This window comes from Arabidopsis lyrata (genome assembly GCF_000004255.2).
Source record: "Arabidopsis lyrata subsp. lyrata unplaced genomic scaffold ARALYscaffold_7, whole genome shotgun sequence".
In the NCBI taxonomy this organism is placed as follows: Eukaryota; Viridiplantae; Streptophyta; class Magnoliopsida; order Brassicales; family Brassicaceae; genus Arabidopsis; species Arabidopsis lyrata.
The window spans coordinates 24,370,304-24,390,961 of NW_003302549.1; the positions used below are offsets into that span (position 1 = coordinate 24,370,304).

The 20,658-nt window shown below is 33.3% G+C and overlaps 3 protein-coding genes across 3 annotated transcripts; 1 reads left to right on the forward strand and 2 right to left on the reverse strand.

The window, feature by feature from the left end:
• The first annotated feature begins 7,436 nt into the window (after positions 1-7,436).
• On the forward strand, positions 7,437-9,232 carry LOC9304876 (uncharacterized acetyltransferase At3g50280). The gene is given in 4 exon segments (XM_021019190.1): positions 7,437-7,998; positions 8,362-8,433; positions 8,436-9,101; positions 9,104-9,232. Coding segments are annotated over 4 exon segments (1,323 nt in total). The 5' UTR covers positions 7,437-7,490; the 3' UTR covers positions 9,181-9,232.
• Positions 9,233-9,787: 555 nt separating this feature from the next.
• On the reverse strand, positions 9,788-11,268 carry LOC9304877 (uncharacterized acetyltransferase At3g50280). The gene has a single exon (XM_002870820.2). The coding sequence runs from the start codon at positions 11,194-11,196 to the stop codon at positions 9,883-9,885; it is 1,314 nt and encodes a 437-aa protein (XP_002870866.1). The 5' UTR covers positions 11,197-11,268; the 3' UTR covers positions 9,788-9,882.
• Positions 11,269-15,781: 4,513 nt separating this feature from the next.
• LOC9306937 (4-coumarate--CoA ligase-like 8) lies at positions 15,782-18,574 on the reverse strand. Its single transcript, XM_002870821.2, has 5 exons — positions 17,167-18,574; positions 16,483-16,619; positions 16,301-16,368; positions 16,062-16,164; positions 15,782-15,972 (listed from the first exon to the last, which is right to left on the reverse strand). The coding sequence occupies exons 1-5, from the start codon at positions 18,392-18,394 to the stop codon at positions 15,859-15,861; spliced, it is 1,650 nt and encodes a 549-aa protein (XP_002870867.1). The 5' UTR covers positions 18,395-18,574; the 3' UTR covers positions 15,782-15,858.
• Between the last annotated feature and the right edge of the window lie 2,084 nt (positions 18,575-20,658).

Below are 20,658 nucleotides of genomic sequence, written 5' to 3' on the forward strand. Positions count from 1 at the left end.
TATATATATATTAATTTTTATATACGCTTCCAACACGTACCCACTTTCAATAATTTCTATAAAAATCGCTTCCACGTTTCCAAACGCTTCGCTTCCGCGTACCCGCTTCTGATTCCATGCAACCTAGGCTATAAGGAAGTTCAAAGAAGATATTTCGTGAAGTAGTTGCTGACGTGGCAGATTGTGGAAAATTTTCATTTTGCTGATGTGGTTAGGCTGAGAAGCTTCAAATTGCATCTTTTATTAGTAAGAGATTCAATCATGTGTTATTGGATTAAGATATACATTGACTAACTTTTACATTATATTAAAGGTTAGTGTTATTGATTTTTTAAGACTTTCAAAATATTAGATAGTAAAGTGATATTCTCTAGAAAATTTCTGGGAATCCTTGAATTTTTTTTAAAATTCTGCAATCAATTATAATCATCATAATTCTATATTAATCACAATCGAATAATACCCCTTATTAATTCTGGGGATCTATAAAAATCTGTGTTTTTCTTATTCTAGTGATTAAACTGGGACGTACAAGATTTTTCTGGAGAAACTGAAAAAGTCGATCCTTGTTCCTTGACCTACCCATTGTAACATGAGGATTGGTGGAAGTAAGGGAAACCACGTAGGAAAAAAGAGATTGGTCCAAGGTAGAAAAATTGTGACAGTCTTCATAGCAAACAATGTTCTCTTCTTCTTCATCAGGGCCGGCCCATGGCTAAAACCCATAAAGCAAGGGCTTTGGGCATCAAATAATTATAAGTAGATTTAAGAGCATCAATTTTTAAAATGTTACTGTGGTCTAGTGGTTAGTTTGAAGTCTTTTGTTGTATAGGTCACGGTTTCGAATCCCAAACATGTTAAAACTTCTATTATTTTTTTATAACAATTTTTTTTAATAGGCCAAATTTTTTTTTGCTTTAGGCACTCAAATAGTTTGGGCCGGCCCTGTTCTTCATTATGCAAAAATTCTATAAATTTGTAATGTTCATTTTTCTCAATTTCTTTGTAATTCACAAATTGTTCTCCGTCGTTGCTGGAGATTTCTAATTTGAGACTCTTGCTGAAGAGAATTCAGATTTTTGTTTAATGAACATTGGTTCAGTTGATTGGATTTGAGTTCATATACTTTTGTTACCTTTGTTACATTTAAATCGTATTAACTTAAATCGAACCACTGCTTGTAAAACAAAGATCCGAATTCTCACCAGCAAAAGTCTTGAATGAGAAATTTCTAGCAACGATGAGGAACAATTTGTGAATTGAAGAAAAAAATTTGAGAAAGAAAAGAAAAACCAATCCAGTTTGATGAACATGTTTTCGGTGGATAACCGTTACTATTAGGTTATGCCTATAAAAAATCAACTGAACATTTTGATGAACATGTTTTTTAGCTTATGCCTATAAAAAAAATAAATCCATTTTGATGGTTCATGTTTTTGGTCTTTGTAAAAACATGGCATAACCAAAAAAACCAGAACCAAACCAAAATCAAACTGAACCAAGGTACATATGGTTTTAATTTTTGTAAACCGAAAAACTGTAAAACCGTAAAAACCGTACCGTAACCAAACTAAATTACATATTGTTTTTAGAGAAATCTAACTAATGTACCACTTACTGTTCAAAAACTTAGCAAAAATGCCACAAAACATAAATCTTTCCAAATGTGCCATAATGGTGGACAACATTTTTTGTCTACCCAAATTTTTGTATGTCGTTTCGAATTCTTGTCCACCAAAAGTCTGTTGTTTCAAAGGTGGACCAGATTTTTTGTCCACCAAATATCTTCTCAATCTGTTGTTTCAAAGGTGGACAACATTTCTTGTCTACCAAAAATTTTTGGTTCAATGTCTTGTCCATCATTATCGCATATTTAGAAAGACAAATGTTTTGCGGTAATTTCTGTAAGTTTTGCTACAGTATATGGCATATTAGACCAAAATTCCTTGTTTTTATATGGTTTCAGTTTTTTTGTAAAACCGGATAACCGTAAACCAAAAAAGTAAGAACAAAAATTAAACCGAAAAACCGAACGCCCACCCCTACTCTTGTATATGGATTTTCTCTTTGTAATCTCAATTTCATTAAAACACCAAAAGATCTCAAAAGTATACTAAACCCTTTAATGAGGGATAAAAATATATGTAACAGCATACTCCCTCCGTTTCTTTTTAGTTATCGTTTAATGTTTTCTCACACAAATTAAGAAAACGTTTAAATTTTATGTTTTACCATTTATTATTATATTTTATTAAAAAAAAATCATTGGTCAAAAGATTAAAACAATAGGGATAAAACTGAATTTTTTACCAAACATTTACATTGAAAACCTAAAACGAAAACTATTACGAAACAAAAATTAAGTCCTAAAACGATAACTAAATTAAAACGCAGGGAATATCATGTAATTAGTTATAAATATAAGAGTTGATTTCCAATGTATGTCAGTTAAACCATACATATAAAAGTAAGGTTTCACTCTCTTCTTATTGGTGCACTTGACAATGTAATTTTTAAAAAATTATTTTCAACTAAACCACAAATAAAAAAAATTAATATATACATTTAACTCACACTTCAATATAAAACTGAAATCATATAAATTATGCATTAATTATATTTTTCTAATTAATTTTATTCAACACAGAATCAATTAGAATTGTAACCCCCATATTTATTTTTTAAATTGTAAATTATATCACTTCTCATACTGTAAATACTCATTTTCTCATTCTCTCATTCTCTCATCCTCTCATCCTCTTCCACTATATCTCAAAAAAAAAATTTATTATTGTTTAGGGGGTTTTATTTTGGTTGTGGTTGTTGTTGTATGTGTTAAAAACTCAAATTAAATATCATTGTAAAAGCTTAATTCTAAATTTTAATATTTACATTGGTTTTTTAATTTTTTTTAAAGATTCCTCTTCATTGTCTATTTTAGATTATCATCTTCTAAGTAATCATTCTCTCATCTTCTTCTATTATATTCATGTATCTATTTTTTTTTTGTTATATGGGTTGAAATCAATGAAAACATCATTGTGAGAATTTGATTCTATTTTTTTTCTATTTTTTTTTCATAACACCATACTAGATTATACATATTTCTTCTTTAATTTTCATATTTTTAATTTTGAATTAACATATGTAAAATAACAATTTTGATGGCTATCGCAAAAAATTTCATGTTTATTAGTGATGAGAAGTTAAAAATATCAATTTTAGTTACCGCACAACAATGGAATGAAGTTGAAAAGATCCATCTCCGTTATTTACTTTAGATACTTTATTATTTTCTAACATATTCATGTATTGTTTTTAGTTATGCAATATATAATGAAATAAATTATTCTAATACATTTATCAAATATTCGTTTCTTACCTTTTTCTTATCTCGAATAAATTTTTGTAATTCATTTTTAATGTATGTATAATTATATTTAGTTTTTGTGATCCAATGGATAATTATATTAAGATTATTACAATGTTTATTTTATTTAAAATTTGAGGCTTAAGTGTTTTTCAAAAACAAAAAAAAAACCTTGTTAACCAAATTTGGTCCTTAATATTTAAAAATATATATGAAATCATATGTTTCATGAAAATTATATTTATTTAGTAGAATATTAGAATAAAATAATTAGAATGAAACCTAGCACTCATAATTAAAATGGAGTGAAATATAAATATATATATATATATATATATATATATATATATATATAATTGAAACAAATATCTTTTTTATTAAATCCTATAAACATGAAACCATTAGTATAAAATCTAGCACAAAATTTTAATTGATGAGTGAAATTACCGAAAAAAACAGATTAAAAAAAATACTTCTATACTTGGGTTAAAAAAAAAAAATCTTTAGATTGAAGTTCATATGATTTTATGTGAAAATAAATTTAGCTTGTCACTTACAAAATAATATGAATTCAAACTATTATGTGGGAGTTTATATCAACAAACAAACAAATTATCTGTGAGTTATATAAACAATTTATTTTGTAATATATAACACGTATTTACTAAAATATGAGCAAATGCAAGATATCAAATCGTAATAAAATTTTAAATTTGTTCTAATTATACTTATATTGAAACAAAATTTTGGAAATTATTTTAAAGTTATCTTTGAAATGATATCATTCTTATTCTCTACTATGAGTTTTGATTATTTCTTTACATATTCATGTATATATTTTCTAAAATTATGTGACCTTTTAATGAAATATATTGTGTTTGAAAAAACCTCTTTTTCTTACGTTTGTTTTAATATAATCATAGTAATTATATTTAGTTTTGTGATCTAACATATAATTTTATAAATATCAGTATATATATTTTTAGAAGGTTGTAGTTAAAATTATTATTTTTCCAGCAAAGTAAATTTACCAAAAAACAGTTATATAATTGGTAATCCGAATTAGTAGTAAAAAATAAAAACCTATTACTATAACTTAAATTGTGTGAAATATGAAAAAGAGAGAAACAGATAAAAGTTATCTTTTAGGATTGCTGTTAAAAATGTAAAATATATGTGATACCAATGTTTTAATTGAAAATATTATATAATATGTAATTTTGTCTTATTTTTATATTTTCTACAAAAAATTTTATTGTTTACACAAAACATAAGAATTATGCAACAAGCCGCGAATATCGCCGCTAAACAACCTAGTATACTAGATAGAGAGGAAAAGAAGTATTACAGTTTCATCAGTTTAAACTCGTAATGCAAACAAGAACTATTTTCTTCTATATTGACGTTTATATTTTATGAATATTGTTTATGATAACTTTTCAAAATCCTAGGTTCAGTTTGGTAATAAAGTAGATGGAGCAAGACGAACTGAATTAATGGATACGTAGGTATTACTAATGTTGGTGGAGTGGGATCTTATTTAAGTTTATCTGAAAGTTTGAGTGGTTTTAAAAAGAAAATCTTTTCGTTTGTCAAGGGCTGACTACATTTCTGAATAAATGGATGATCCGCAAAATTTTTATATAAAAGAGGTAAAGAGGTAGTGATTAAATCAGTAGGCACTGTATTACCAACATACGTGATGTCATATATGTTTCATGTTACCTAAATCGGTTACATCTAAACTCACGAGTGCGATCTCCAGATTTTGATGGAGTTCCAATGGCCAAGAAAAGGAAGGCATTGAATGGCATGAGACAAGTTATATCGTAGTAAAACACAAGGTGTAATCAAGTTTCGAAATGTGGATGGATTCAATACCGACAAAAAAGTATGGCGGCTAATTACAGTCCTAGATTCATTTTTTGCTAAGGGTTTTAAAGGTAAATATTATCGTAAACGCAATCCTTTGAATCTAATAAAATCATATTCACCTTCCTATGAATGGAAAAGCTACTTCATCTCGATCTCTAGTTAAAAAAGACTTATTAAAAGAGTTGGTTCCGGTTCAACTATTTTTGTATGGAATGACCCCTGGATCCCAGCTCAATACACGAGACATGATTATATTGATACAAACAGAGCTGGCCCTTAGGACATGCTAATGAAGATTTCGGCCCTCAGTTTCCAAAATCGGCTTTAGTCTAGTGGTGTAGGTATAAGACTGCTCTTCTATCTTTCCTGGGTTCGAACCTTTGCAGCTGCCCAAAATGCATAATTAATGTTTTCCTTGTTTTTGTCAAAAAAACAGGCCCAAATTTTGTTTTCCACTTGTGGCGTTTCAAATGTCAGCACCGTCTCTGGAAATAATTTGGTAAAATCAAAACATTAGTTGTTTACAAGCTTTCGCATGTAAAATACGATGTCTTCCAAAGTTATGCCATTTCATTTGGAAAATCTTCTCTGTTTGTGTTTTGGTTACGTACTGAGAAAGTAGGGTATAAATTGTGATACTCACTGTGCTAGATGTGGTGTAGATGAAGAAACAATAAAACATATCTTATTCGAGTGTCTCTCAGCTTTACAAACTTTGGTATTGTGGCAAATTCCTTCGGCTCCATGAAATTTTTCTTCAACATCGCTATATGCAAATATAAAAAAAGATATTTCGAGCTCATTCGACACTACTCTACTAACCTTTGGGATATCCTATCGTCACTCTCAACTCCAACGTTCAAAGGAACAACCTGTTATATCCTGCGGCTAGTGCTTCAAGAAACTGTTCACTCCCTTTGGATGGAGGGAAATAGACGCAGGCACGGAGAGCTTCCCAGCTCACCAGACCAACTTATCAAATTCATAGACCGTGTTGTGCTAAACAAGATATCTTCTGTCAAGCTTCATGGTTCCCGCAAGCTAGAGGATGGGCTAAAGATTTAGTTCGCCTCTCGGGTCTAGCTTCTTAATTCTTTTGATCATCTTATTTCAAATCAAATTTTAATACAAGGACGCATCTAATGTACAAAAAAATTTTTGGTTGAATACAATTTTACATTCATTCATTCAAAAAACAAAAATAAATTCAAGGCTACCAAAATATTTTCCACCTTCAAGTTTCCTGTGGATAATATGGTATATTTGGAAAGTCCAAATTTAAAAGATTTATAAAACGTTGACAAGGATCAACTTGATGTCTTAAAACTAGCAAACGATGAAGCTCATGCATGGACCTTAGCCCAGGAAGAGGAATCAAGAGAGTATGTTACCTCTAAGGTACTAGCTACACATAGTGTAGATTTTACAGGTTATCGATGCTTTATTGACGGATCGTGGAAAGGAAGCGACGAGTTCTCATAAATGCGATGGTTTTGTTCTACTATTAATGACGAGACGTCATCTATGGGAGCATGTAATATTTGCCGTAGTCTATCTCAACTGCAAACAGAAGTAGAAGCTCTAATATAGGTGATGAGGTGCCTAATTATCAAACATAAGAGGGAAGTCTCTTTTGTTACAAACTGATCAGAATAGGAGAAGATGATGTTTTCTCCAACCGAATGACCAGCCTTTTTAATATATTTGAAAGAAATTGTAGAAATAAAGGAAGTTTTTTCAACTTTTTCTATTTCTCTCATTTCTAAAAAATTTGCATGCGTCGCTGGTGTACAACTGCAATATGTATTGTATGTAAACTATAACTTTTCTTTCGATTGGCCATTGGATCCAATTTTTTTTAATATAAATTGTTGACAAAAAAAATGTTTACGATAATATGTTTGTTCTTTTAAGCATGGACGGTGCGTTTGGAAATATCGATCTAAATCATTAGAGTAAATGACACTCCGTCATATAACATCAAAAGTTCACATATATCACATGTTCTTGTTCTTTTTTTTTTTTTTTTAATATTATATCATAACATAAATCTTCACATATTCGCATGTCCTCAAGAACAAAAACTAAAACTTTTAACGGAAAAATATACTATAAATATATTTTATTCATCGTAAAGGTGGAGGCACCAAGTTGTAAAGATATTGTTTCGAGTTTTTCTATATGCGTTTGATCTGATTTATTTCTATCTTCAAATATTATTCATATTCTTATCTATAGATTCAAAATGAGAGAAGTAACCGTGCTTTCTTCAAGCATGGTGCGACCCGAAAACATAAACCGATCGGGTCGTCGTGAAAAGATCCATCTAACTCCACATGATCTTGACCTTCTTTATCTTTTTTATCATCAAAGAGGTCTTCTCTTCCACAAACCGGACCTGGAAAACCGTTTCATTCCTCGATTAACGGGTTCTCTTTCGACTGCCTTAGAGATTTATTTCCCGTTCGCTGGTCGTCTCGTCAAAGTAAACAATCAAGAAGATGATACGGTGTCCTTTTACATCGACTGTGATGGTTGGGGTGCCAAATTTGTCCACGCGAAAGCTGAATCTGTCACCATGAATGATGCCTTTCAATCTCATGGTTATGTTCCTGATTTCATACCACAATTTTTCCCAGCGAACAATGTCCAAAGCCGTGATGCCCTTGTCTCGGAGCCCTTGCTTGCATTGCAATTCACCGAGATGAAAGATGGAATGTTCATTAGTTTTGGTTACTACCACATGGTGGCCGATGGTGTTAGGATCCCACATTGGAAGTTTGAAGGGACCAACACTAATATATAAAGGGTTAGGGCCAATCCACTCATTGCCAATTGGTTTTGAGTTGGAAGCCCATGATAAGCCCGAATTTAACATGATATTAGAGCCTTGTTTGTTGACCCAAGTAGGGTGACCCAAAAAGGATTTATTACCGGTCCTAAAATGGGATTCGGTTCGAGATGGGCCGATAAGAGCCATCATCTCGAGGGAGCGTGTTAAGATCCCACATTGGAAGTTTGAAGGGACCAATACTAATATATAAAGGGTTAGGGCCAATCCACTCATTGTCAATTGGTTTTGAGTTGGAAGCCCATGATAAGCCCGAATTTAACAAATGGTTCTTCCTTTTGGAATTTCTTCCACACTTGGTCCAAGATTTGTCTGAATGGTTCGGATTCTAATATTCAGCTTTTGTTCTCAAAGATTGGTTCTTTGAAGGGATCGATTACCCGATACATATTCCGGTTTTAGAGATTGAGACTCTACCACGTTGTGAACCTTCAACTAAAGAGAGAGTTTTTCACTTCTCAAAGAAGAAAATTTCAGATCTCAAAGTGAAAGCCAACTACGAAATTGGCACCATGGATCTGAAAATATCGTCGCTTCAAGCGGTTGTGGCATATCTATGGCTATCAATCATCACACACAGTGGTCTAAACCGAGAAGAAGAAATGCAATGCAAAGGAGCGGCGGATATGAGACAGCGGCTAAACCCTCCTCTCAAGAAAGAGTGTTTTGGGAATGTAACCAATCTCGCAACGGCTACAACCACTGTGGGAGAGCTGTTGGATCGTAGGCTAGGCAAGACTGCTTTGCAAATAAGTAAAACGGTAAAGGTAGAAACGAATGAGAGTTATGAAAATATTGCAAAGAATTGGGTTAGAAATGTTAAGATGCCAAAAACATCAGTTGGAAGATTGGCTAAGAATTCTTTGATCATCACAAGCTCCCCACGGTTTGAAGTGTACAATCATGATTTCGGTTGGGGAAAACCAATCGCGGCTCGAGCTGGACCGGCTAATGGTACTGGTGGTATGCTTGTGGTGTTTCGGGGAGTTGAAGAGGGGAGTATTGATGTCATGCGACCTTAAATTCTTCTTTGTGGTCTGATGTACTAGTGAACCTATTGATCAATGATATGATTGGTCAATAAATAAATCTTCTTAATCATGAATGTGATAGAGAACAAGTGATAGTTGGATCAATTGGTGCCTAGAAAAGTTTAATTAGTTTTGGTTTAACATTGAGTTTTGTTGTGTAAAGGACAACATATTGAGGCCCTACTAAATAAAAACATTTTGACAAGCATTTGACGAAGAAATATTTTCCCACGCCATTTTTTTCTTAGTGACGACAAAAGAAGAAAGTGATGTTGGAAATTTTTTTTTTTTTTTTCATGTTTATTCAAATATTAAAAAACCTCAAATAAAAACGTGAATAAAAATGACCATAGTTAAAGTTTAATTGATCAATTCAATTATTAAAAGTATTGAACAATGGAATATATTAGTTGATAATTCGAACTTCGAAGCTATGTTTTGTATTATGACAGTAATTAGTAAGTTATTGACATTTTTCCTAAATATATTTCTGTTCGGGTTAGATTTTCGGAATGTCCAGATGGTTGAATTTATTTTCCTGGGAAGAATGTCGGTTAAAAAATAGTTAAAAATTTCTCTACTCATTTAATTTTTTTTTCGTACATATCTCAATTTTTCTTCTACTAAACTGTTATATATGCATCTTGTGGTATTCAAATATTTCTGATTCTGAATTGCATTTAAATTAAATAATTTATACTATTACATTTAATAGAAGGATAACATCTTATTGGACCAATATGATGATACAAAGGTCACACGGTCAATAAGTTCACTAGTACATCGGACCACATGGATAAGGGTATGGTCGCATTAACATCAATACTGCCTTCTTCAAGACCCCTAAAAACTACAAGTGAGATACCGATACCATTGCCCGGTTCAGCTCGAACTGCAATTGGTTTTCCCCAACCGAAATCGTTGTCGTACACTTCAAACCATGGAGAGCTTGTGGCAATCAAATAAGTATCAGCCTTTCTACTAATTCCACCACTTGTTTTTGGGAACTTCACATTTCTAACCCAATTCTCCGCAAATGCCTTGTAATTTTCATTCGTTAGTGTTCTCACCTGTTTATTAATTTGCAAAGCGGCCCAGCCTAGTCCATGATCCAAGATCTCTCCCACCTCGGCTGTTGCAATCGCTTGATGAGTCACATTCCCGAAACACTCTTTCTCAAGAGGAGGGTTTAACCTCCTTCTCATATCTGCAGCTACAATACAATGTGTATCTTCTTCTCGGTTTAAACCACTGTGTTTGATAATTGATATCCATAGATGAGCCAAAACAGCTTGAAGGGACGATATTTTCATATCAGTGGAAGTAATATCCGCGTTGGCTTCCGCCTTAAGATCTGAGATATTCGTCTTTGTGAAGTGAAAAACTCTCTCTTTAGTTGGAATTTCACATCTTGGTGGCCTCCCCGTTTCTGAAACTGGCATATGGATCGGGTATTCGACTTTGTCAAGGAACCAATCTTTGAGAACAAGAGGGTGAGTATCCGAACTCGAACCATTCATACAGATCTTAGACCAAGTGTGGAAGAAATTCCAGAAGGAAGAACCATCGGCCACCATGTGATTGTAACCAAAACTGATGAAAAATCCATCCTTAATCTCGGTGACTTGCAACGCAAGCAAGGGCTCAGAGACACCATCAAAGCTTTTGAGATCGTTAGCAGGAAAGAAACACCTTTTAAATTCAGGAACAGAGTCATAATGTTGAAGGAAATCGTTTGCGGAGACGGATTCGACTTTGGCGTGAACGAATCTAGCGCCGGAGCTGTCGCAGTCGATGTAAAACGACACTGTGTTATCTTCATGGTTGTTCACTTTGACGAGACGACCAGCGAACGGGAAGTAGATTTCCAATGCAATCGAAAGAGAGGCCTTTAATCGATGGATGATATGGGTTACGTCGTCGGGTTTTGGGAAGAGAAGACCTCTTTGAGGATAAGCAAAATTAAGAAGTTTAAGATCATATGGAGTTAAATGGATCTTTGTACGATCCGATTTGTTTATCTTTTTGGGACGAACAATGCTCGAAGAAAGCACGATCACTTCTGCCATTTTGCGTTTGCGGTCACAAATAAAAACTCAGAACAAGACGGAAACTTTGTAATATAAAACATTATCTAGGTTAAAAAAAAAAAAAAAAAAAACATTATCTAGGTTTGTTCTGACTTGCCAATGCTGTTGAATATTTTATAATATTATATAATATGATAAAAGTAATAAATTTTGTAAAGAAGAAGATGATAGACGAGAGGGTGAGCAAGAGAGATTTTGTTATTAACTTCTCTCTACCACATCTTCACTTATATATATATATATAAGCCATACAAATAAGACTGGAGCATCAGTTACTTTAATTACTTGGAGATTAAGTGATAAATAGACAATCACAATACTGGATAATAATCCAATTTTAATAATCCCCTTATCTATTAATGCATACTGTTTTGTAAAAAACCTTATCATGAAAAAAATTTAAAAATCATGACGTGAAAAAAAAAGTATAGAAACACAATTTCTCCCTAGAAACGATAAGTATAATTTTTTTCATAGATCTCGTAAATGACGCATTTTAATATTATGGATATGCTTTCTAAATATTGATGTAGGAAACGCCATTGTAAGCATGTCTGTTGCGTTGTCACTTGAGCAGATATACTAGATATCAACTTCTTTATTTTTTTGAGTTCTTGAGTGTGGGAGAAAACCTTCGAGGGATATGCTTCAGAGAAATCAACGAGATTTTAGTTCCTCTAATTGAGAAAACATATCTAGTTTAGGATCAAGATTTATGTGGATTCGATAAATATCCTACATCTGCAAAACCAACTAGACCAAATGCATAGTTTCTAGGATAATACATTCCTAAGTTAATCGTACCTTGAAGATAACAAAATATTTGTTTTATCCCATTCCAATGCTTGTGGGTATATGGGTTGTATCTTGCAGGTAGATTAGTGACAAATGCAATACCTGGTCATGTGCAATTTGCAAGATAAATAAGTCCATCGATGGCACTCATGTAAGTTACTCTAGGACCAAGTATTTCTTCGTTTTCTTCACAAGGTCTGAATGGATCATTTTTAACATTCAGAAATCTATTGACCATTTAAGTACTCAAAAGATGCGCTTTATCCATGTAAAAACGCCTAATGATCCTTTTCGTATAATTTGATTGATGCACAAATATTCCATCTTAAAAATGATCTATTTGGTGTCCGAGACAAAATTTTATCTTTCCAAGATCTTTAATTCCGAACTCTTCTTTCATATGAGTTATTGCATCATCAATCTCCTTTTGAGTTCTAATTATTTTTAAGTCATCAACATATACAGCAATGATCACAAATTCCGATGGAGATTTCTTAATAAAAGCGCAAAAGCATATTTCATTATTAACATATCCTTTCTTTAATAAATAATTGCTTAAACGATTATACCACATGCGTCTGGCTTGTTTTAATTCGTAAAGTGATCGCCATAATTTGACCACATATATTTCATTAGACTTTGAGTCTAATGCCTCAGGAACTTTAAATCCTTCTAGGATTTTTATGTATATATATCATTATCCAATGATCCGTAGAAATATGTTGTTACTACATCCATAAGGTACATTTTTAAATTACTAGAGGATGTTAGGCTCATTATATACTTGAATGTAATTGCATCTATGACCGAAGAATATGTTTTTTCATAATCAACTCTAGGTCTTTGAGAAAAATCTTGTGCAACAAGTTGAGATTTATATCGTGTGATATCATCTTTCTTATTATTTTTTTTTGGCATAAATACCCACTTGCATGGGACAGGTTTTATATTTTTAGATGTAGTGACAAGAGGTCCAAAGATATCTCTTTTATAGAGGGAAATCAACTCAATTTGCATTGCAGATTTTCATTTTTCCTAATAAGGTCTTTGGAGGCATACATATACCAACCTTGGATCTGAATAATCATTTTTATGATCGATCTCTTTAGATACAGAAAAAAAATATATTCCATTATAATCATCTATTTTATCTCTAGCCTATAATTTTCTATGTCGGGCATAATTAATGGAAATTTCATATTTTTCTATATCGTCGTTAGGATTTTTCTTTTCATTTGGTTTTCTTGAACCTTTTTCATTTTTATCTCCCATTTTCTTTTTTTTTCTGAGAATTTTATTTTTATAGCTCATTGGCCTCCCGCATTTCAGTTGAACCTTAGGTTCATTAGCTTTACTCCCAGCGAATTCCTCTAGGAATTTCAACTCTTGATGGTGCATTTGCAGCGGGGATATATGACTTTGGTACTCTTTTTAATTTGTACATGTGAAGGCATATGGTAGTTGATTTGCTAAAATTTGTAAATGTACAATTTTCTGAATTTCCAGCTCACGTTGATTTGTAGGGGGATCAAGATATACCAAAGATGGTGTACACCATATAATATCTTTTGGTACTAGTTTAATTCCTTTTTCTGACGCTGGAAATTTATCTTCATTGAAATGACAATCGGCAAAACGTGTCGTAAACATATATATCACCAGTTTGTGGTTCAAGATACCAAATTATACTCGGTGATGCACAACCGACATATATACCCAATCTTTGTTATGGTCTCATTTTTGTTTTGTTTTTTTGTGGTGGGGCTATCGGAACATAAACCACACTCCCAAAAACACAGAAATGACGTTTGGTTTTTTGCCAAACATTAATTATAAAGGGAAATATTTATTATATGCATTTGGTCGTATCAGAACCAATGCTACAACATGCAATATAGCATGAACCCATATATAAATTGTGAGATTTGTTCACAATATTAACGTTTAAGCAATGAATTGCAACCGTTTAATTAAATATTCAGCCATACTATTTTGTATATGAACGTGAAGGACCGGATGCTCAACATCGATTCCTATTAACGTACAATATTCATTAAAGTCTTGTGAAGTGAATTCACCAGCATTATCAAGCCTGACTTTCTTTATGGCGTAATCATGGCAATGAATTTTGCGAAAGCCGTATTTCATGTTCTCAATAGACACTCAAGTGACGCATCTACTAGATGCGTCAATCATTACCATAAGGTAACAAAACTGTCCACATGAATGGTGGATATATTCACATATATAACCATGTATTCTCTCTTACAATAATGGTGATTCATTCCCAATTTTGGCTGGCGATGGCTGAATTATGAGTTTTTTTTTTAGAACATGCATCACATAGAAACTCATCAGATTGAAAAATCTTTTGGTTCTTCAATGGATGGTCACTAGCGTTCTTCAATGGATGGTCGTTAGGTTTATTGTAACATATGATACAAACTTATTTATTTTTGTGCAATATAATCCAGAAGACAACATTGGTAATTCTTCCAATATATGTTTCCTTTCGGTTGTAATGCAAAGATATTCAATGTCATTCTTATTTATAGTCTCTATATGATATCCATTTTTTCGGATATCTTTGACACTTATCAAGTTTCTATAAAACATAAAGGAATATAATGCATCAATTTCAAATTTGGTTCTCTTTTGGGTTTTGCTCCTACAGATGCGTGATACTTCTACAACAAGGATAGGGGAGAGACAAGAAGTTGAAGTAAAGAGCCTCTAATTCCGCCCTCTCCAGAACAAGTAGATACATGCTTGGAAGATTTTCTTGATGATGAAAGAGATGTACAGAAGAAGAGAAGGGAGTCATCTAATATAAACTTCACATATAAGAAGAGTGGTTTGAATACTTTGAAAAAGTGGACCAAACTTTAGAAATGAAGGACAACAAAATAAGAGATGGTAGTTACTTTTTTGACCCGAAAAACCAGTATGGGCCAAGCAAAATGAAACATTGGCCTAAGATCTTTAAATATTTTAGATCCACACAAAACAGTAATTTAGAAATAGGCTCCCAAATTTATTTATTTTTGCATTGATTAGCCCCCAATTTTTTAAGTCATCAAAATTTGCTCTCGTATTTTAAAAAGTGTCCGAAATATCAGGACCATCCCTGCCCCAGTCATTGAGGCAACATGCCCCAGTCATTGAGGCAACATGTAGTATCGAAAGCTTCATCAGAGATTTACATTCTTCAACTTTAAAATCCGTTGCACTCTTAGTAAACGAAATCCAAACTCGTAGCTCCTAAATCTTTTGCTTTTTTATAATTTGTTAGCTTAATTTAATTCAAAATCTCAACTCTCAGTATTGCACACATTGTACAAACAGTTTTTTCATTGAATATATTTTACATTCATACAAAAGAATCGAAATTCATCATCCGAAGCTAAGCCATAAGCGCTGGCCTTGTTCGTTTGGCTCCTTCAAGCCGATCACATTCCTCTAGGGCCAAAGTTGCTGAACCTTATCTCTCTACCTAGTTTAGATACATCCACTAAACCACTGTTCCGCCTTTGGACTGATTCCCTACTTCTACTCCATCTCTTTCTTCATTTTAGTTTCAACTTATTATCTTATTCTCAAAACAATGTTCCTTTGAGGGAAGAAAGAATGATCAATTAATAAAGTAACATATGAAAAGAAAGTTTAAAATTAAGTGTCACGATGGATACAATCAGTTAACCACAAAGATTAATACAAATGATTCAAATAGAAATCTTTAGATATATCTTCTAACCGAGCTAATTAAGCGGATATAAATTCTCTTTTATTATGTCACAAATAAAAATCATACAAATAAAAATGACAAACTAGCATCTAGCGATTCTTTTAAAGTTTAGAAATGGCAAATTTGAGTAGATCCTTGCGAAGTGTTTTGCCTGATGGAGTCTTTGGTATTGAGTCTATAAATGCAACCTTTCTTATTTTCTTATATGGTGCCACCTGTTATTATACATTAAACTAAAATCAATCACCTAATTCACAAAATTTTATATAATTGAATTTGGTTATGGTTTTGATCATAAAAGCACCTGTTTAGAAATAAAGTCAATAACTTTTTTCTCACAGAGATTGCTGCCAGACTTTCGTGCCACATAAGCCATCGGATATTGTCCTGCTTCTTTATCTGGAAACCTTTAAGATGCAACCAAAAAAAAATAAACAAAAAGCAAAATTAAACTTCTTGTTTTTTTATGTTTAAAACGCAGAAATCTTGATGTCTTAATCCCAAAAAAAAAAAAAAAAAGTACAAATGATAGTAAGACTTTACGGAATAACGGCTGCATCGAGAATATCTGGATGGCTTAGTAAAAGAGCCTCTAGTTCAGCTGGAGGTACCTATTATACAAATCCAAAACGTTATATTTTTTTTGCTTGTGATTGAGTTTTAAAAAATGTAAATCGGTCAATAATGCATTTAACATAACTAAGTTTTTTTTTTTTTTTTTTTACCTGGTAACCTTTGTATTTGATTAGCTCTTTCAATCGATCAACGATAAAAAGAAATCCATCGTCGTCTATATAGCAAAGATCTCCTGTTTTAAGCCATCCTTCTGAAGTTATAATTTCTTCTTCGTTTCTAAAATAACCTTTAAACACAAACAAATATAAATCAGTGTGACTTTGTTAGATAATTCTATTAATGGTAATAGTTGGCGGAAAAACAACTAGTACCATCTTCTTGTAAATAAGTGGTGTATATCATACGTGTTTTTTATAGCTATGATTGTTATCATAGCATAATGTTGTATGAGTTCATAAAGTCACGAGCTTCGATCCCTCATTGGTGCAATTTTTCTTTCTTATTATTCAATGAAACGACTTCGTTTTATTGTTTTCAAAACGACGTTGTTTCTGTTCAACGGATACTGCTAACGGAAAGATAATTCAATTATCGTCTTTTTAACAGAAATTCAACGACATGTCCGAAATAGCCAAGTCAACGAAACTTGGCTATTTTATCAAAAAGTCAAAGCAAACTTTACGATTTAAATTATATTTCGAAAGTTCATGTTTTTTACGTCATAAATTTGAAAGTTCATGATTTTTTCGACATTATTCTCGTTAATTAACTCTTTAACTGTGATTATAAAACCTCTAGCTTAAAATTTAAAGAAAGTTTCTAATATAATTTACCTTTGGCAATAGAAGGCCCTTTAAGCCAAAGCTCGCCCGTTTGGTTCAAACCCATGACCCAACCCGTATTTGGATCCACAATCCTCGCTTCTACACCACATGACAACAACCCCACCGCACCGTATCTCCGACTCTCCTCCACTGAATCTATCGAAGCTCCTGCACCGTTAGATTCCGTCAATGCGTATCCTTGATAAACATCAACCGTTGGATATTTCTTCATAAACCCTTCAGTAACTTCCTTGCTTAACGGTGCTCCACCGCACCGCACTGTTCTCAAGAAGCTCACGTCGTACTTCGCCATTATCTCATCCGCTCTGTTTATCATAGTTACTAAAACTGGCGGCACGAGAATCAGAGTAGTGGCTCTGTATTTCTCGGCCGCTGCCATCATCTCCCCGAGGTCGAACCTCGGGAGGATGACAACGGTCGAACCTAACGCTAAGGTGGCTAAAACGAAGTTTAGTAAACCAAAGGTGTGGAACAATGGAACAGTGCAAATGAAGGTCTGTTGTGGCTGCTCGAATGGCTCCGCGATGTATCTTGCGACATGTGCTATTAAGTTCCCGTGGGACGAATTCACTCCTTTGCTTTGTCCCGTTGTCCCGGACGAGTAAAGCAATATCGCTGTGTCGTCTTTGTTAACTCGGTTTCTGATGACTTCTTGTCCCCTAGGTTCTTTCTTCATCATCTCACTTAGAATCCCAACCACTTTGAGTCCTCCTGGAGCGCATAGAGTGTCTACTACGCGCTCGAGGAGGATGGAGATATCAGAACCGGCAAGTTTGGAAGCCAGCTCTGTGGTTGTGAAAGCGAGCTTCGGATTACTATCGGCGATTTGTCTAGAGATTTCACCGGCTGTGTTGAGAGGATTTACAGTGGTGACAACGGCGCCAAGAGACATAACGGAGAGGCAGACAATGGGGATGGAGATGGAGTTGGGAGAGAGGACAAGAACAACGTCACCTCTCTGTATTCCGACGTCGTGGTGGAGACAGTTAGCCAAACGATCGACGGCTCTACATAAATTAGAGAAGCTTATGCGGTGGTCCGTGGCAGCGTCTATGAAGGCGGTTGTGCCACGGTGCGTTTGGGAGGAGATGAATGTTGTGACGTCGAGCGAGTCGTTTGATGGAAGGGCTAATGGTTTGCGTTTACTGTAAAATGTGGAGTTTGCATTGCAGAAACCGTTTCTTGGATCGATCAGAGATCTTTGGGAATTCGCCATTATTCTTTGGTTGGAATAGATTGATTCAAGCTCTCATATAGTTGAAGTACTTATAATATGGAAATATCAGCATCTTACTACGACACATGTTAAACGTTCATTGAAACTATCTAAATATCTTTCACTACTTATTTCTAAATATTCACTAAAATACAAATACTCGTAAATGTTGTGAACTGTGTCTTTCATTAATAGAAAAGGGGATATAATTAAATAAACAATCGATATTAAAGCATTAACAACCGACTGATTGTAAGTACGAGGTTACTTACCTCGACGTGAAAGAGAGATTATGAGATCGGAAAACGGACGAAGGCGGCGACGGGTTTTATTAGCTGGGTGGCTAGGGCTCGTGAAGTTTAGGGTTAGGGTTTTTTTTTTTTTTTTTTTTTTTTTTTTTTTTTTTTGTTTTTTTTTCGAGCTTATGTGCTGATAACGTGTTGTGAACTGTGTCTTTCATTAATAGAAAAGGGGATATATATACAAGGATAATAGCAGGATACAAAAAATAAGGTAAAACCCTAATGGGCCGTGGGCCGGTTATGGAGTCCATCCATATGGTTTATAACAGTAAAAAGTTTATTGTCCAATCAAATCAAACAAACACTAAATATTTCACTGGACAATCAACTTTTTACGAATATTTAGTGAAATCTTTTTAAATGATTTCAGTGAAAGTTTAAAATGTGTAATGAGGAGATTTATATTTTAGTGAATAGTGTTTTTTTTTTTTACTTTTAATTTGTAATGTACTAATGTATGTTTTTAATTTATAAAGGTAGCATATCTAGCAATTTAAACAAATTTAGTAAATGAAAAAAAGAAGAAAATAAATCATCGATAGATTTTGAGGTTATATATAAACACAATATTGAATCTTAATAAAGTTAAACGAAATTAAAATGTACTATGATTTACTAATACTAATGAGCACCGAATGCGGGCATAAATATATGAAAGATGGCAAGACCTAGTAGAATCTAAGTGTAGTTCAAGTTAGATTATATTCCCTGCTTGTACAAATCCAAGAATCCACCAACTTAGGTGTAGTCTTCTTCTATCCATAAATGGTGTAACCAGTTAGGTTTTAGCTTTGGCTAAATATATGTCTTAAATTTGGCTGTGATCTAACATTTTGTCATAGACGTTTTTTTTTTGACGTCTAAATTTATTATTTATTGCAAATTATGAGAACTGTTACATAGACGATTCTTGTCATAGACGTTTAGAAAAGAAAAAAGATTATCTAATATTTGGTCATAAATAGATTTTAGCCTACAACCATTCAAAGGGAAAAAGAAAACTGTCGGCACTACAATAGTACTTTTTTTTTATTTAATAAATAATTTGTATTGTCATGTCATTTTCTATGTATCTTCTGTCATTTTATATTTATATTTGTAACTTTAACATAAATCGAATGTTATATGCGTGATGAAATTGATCAAATGAACTTCTCCTAAACCCAATTTGTGGACGGTTAAATTTGTTTGTCATGAGAAACGTTGATTACTCAATAATAGCCGGCAAGTGATTTGACTATTGAAGAGTGAACCAAGCTAGACATTTTTAGACCCTTAGGTGAATGATTCGCTCATTCGACCGTCTCACGGAGTCACTTTACTTAATTATCTTATTAGTACGATTAGGAATTAGGATAGTCTCTGGAAGGTCAAATATTCAACGCTCATTTCAAAATGTGGTCAATGTAACTAGACGAAGAGCCATTAATACAAGACTATCTAAAGCCCAATCTGCTATTTGGTGAGAGCTAGAAGAGAGATAGACCAATTTACGGAGTGGTATTGGAACTCTCCAAGAAGCGGTGGTGATCACAGAGGAAAAGAAAGACGACTAGGCGGGTGACTGTCGAGCCACTCTTCTCCCTAGGATTGTAGTGTGAAAGTAGGAGTGCTCAAAGGCTAAATGTGAAGAAGATAAGTTTCATTTCCTTTTATTTCTCCTTAAGGTTTTACATCATGTTTTCCTTATATAGAAGGACACTATGTCAGAGACACTAGAGTTTACACTGACATGTGTCAGGTCTCAATTGATCCAAGACAGTCAAACCGGTTTCTTAAAACCACTGGATGTTTACCACCACAGCTCCCTGTTTTATTTGCTTGATCTGATCTTTTGGCTTTGTCTTCTTTTGCAGGTGGAGATGACCGTTGGAGCTGTGAGCTGTCTTGGGCTGATTCCTTATTGGGCTTCACTTGTGTCTGACCCATTTGCATAATGTCTTCTGCTCCTGTTGAACCAAC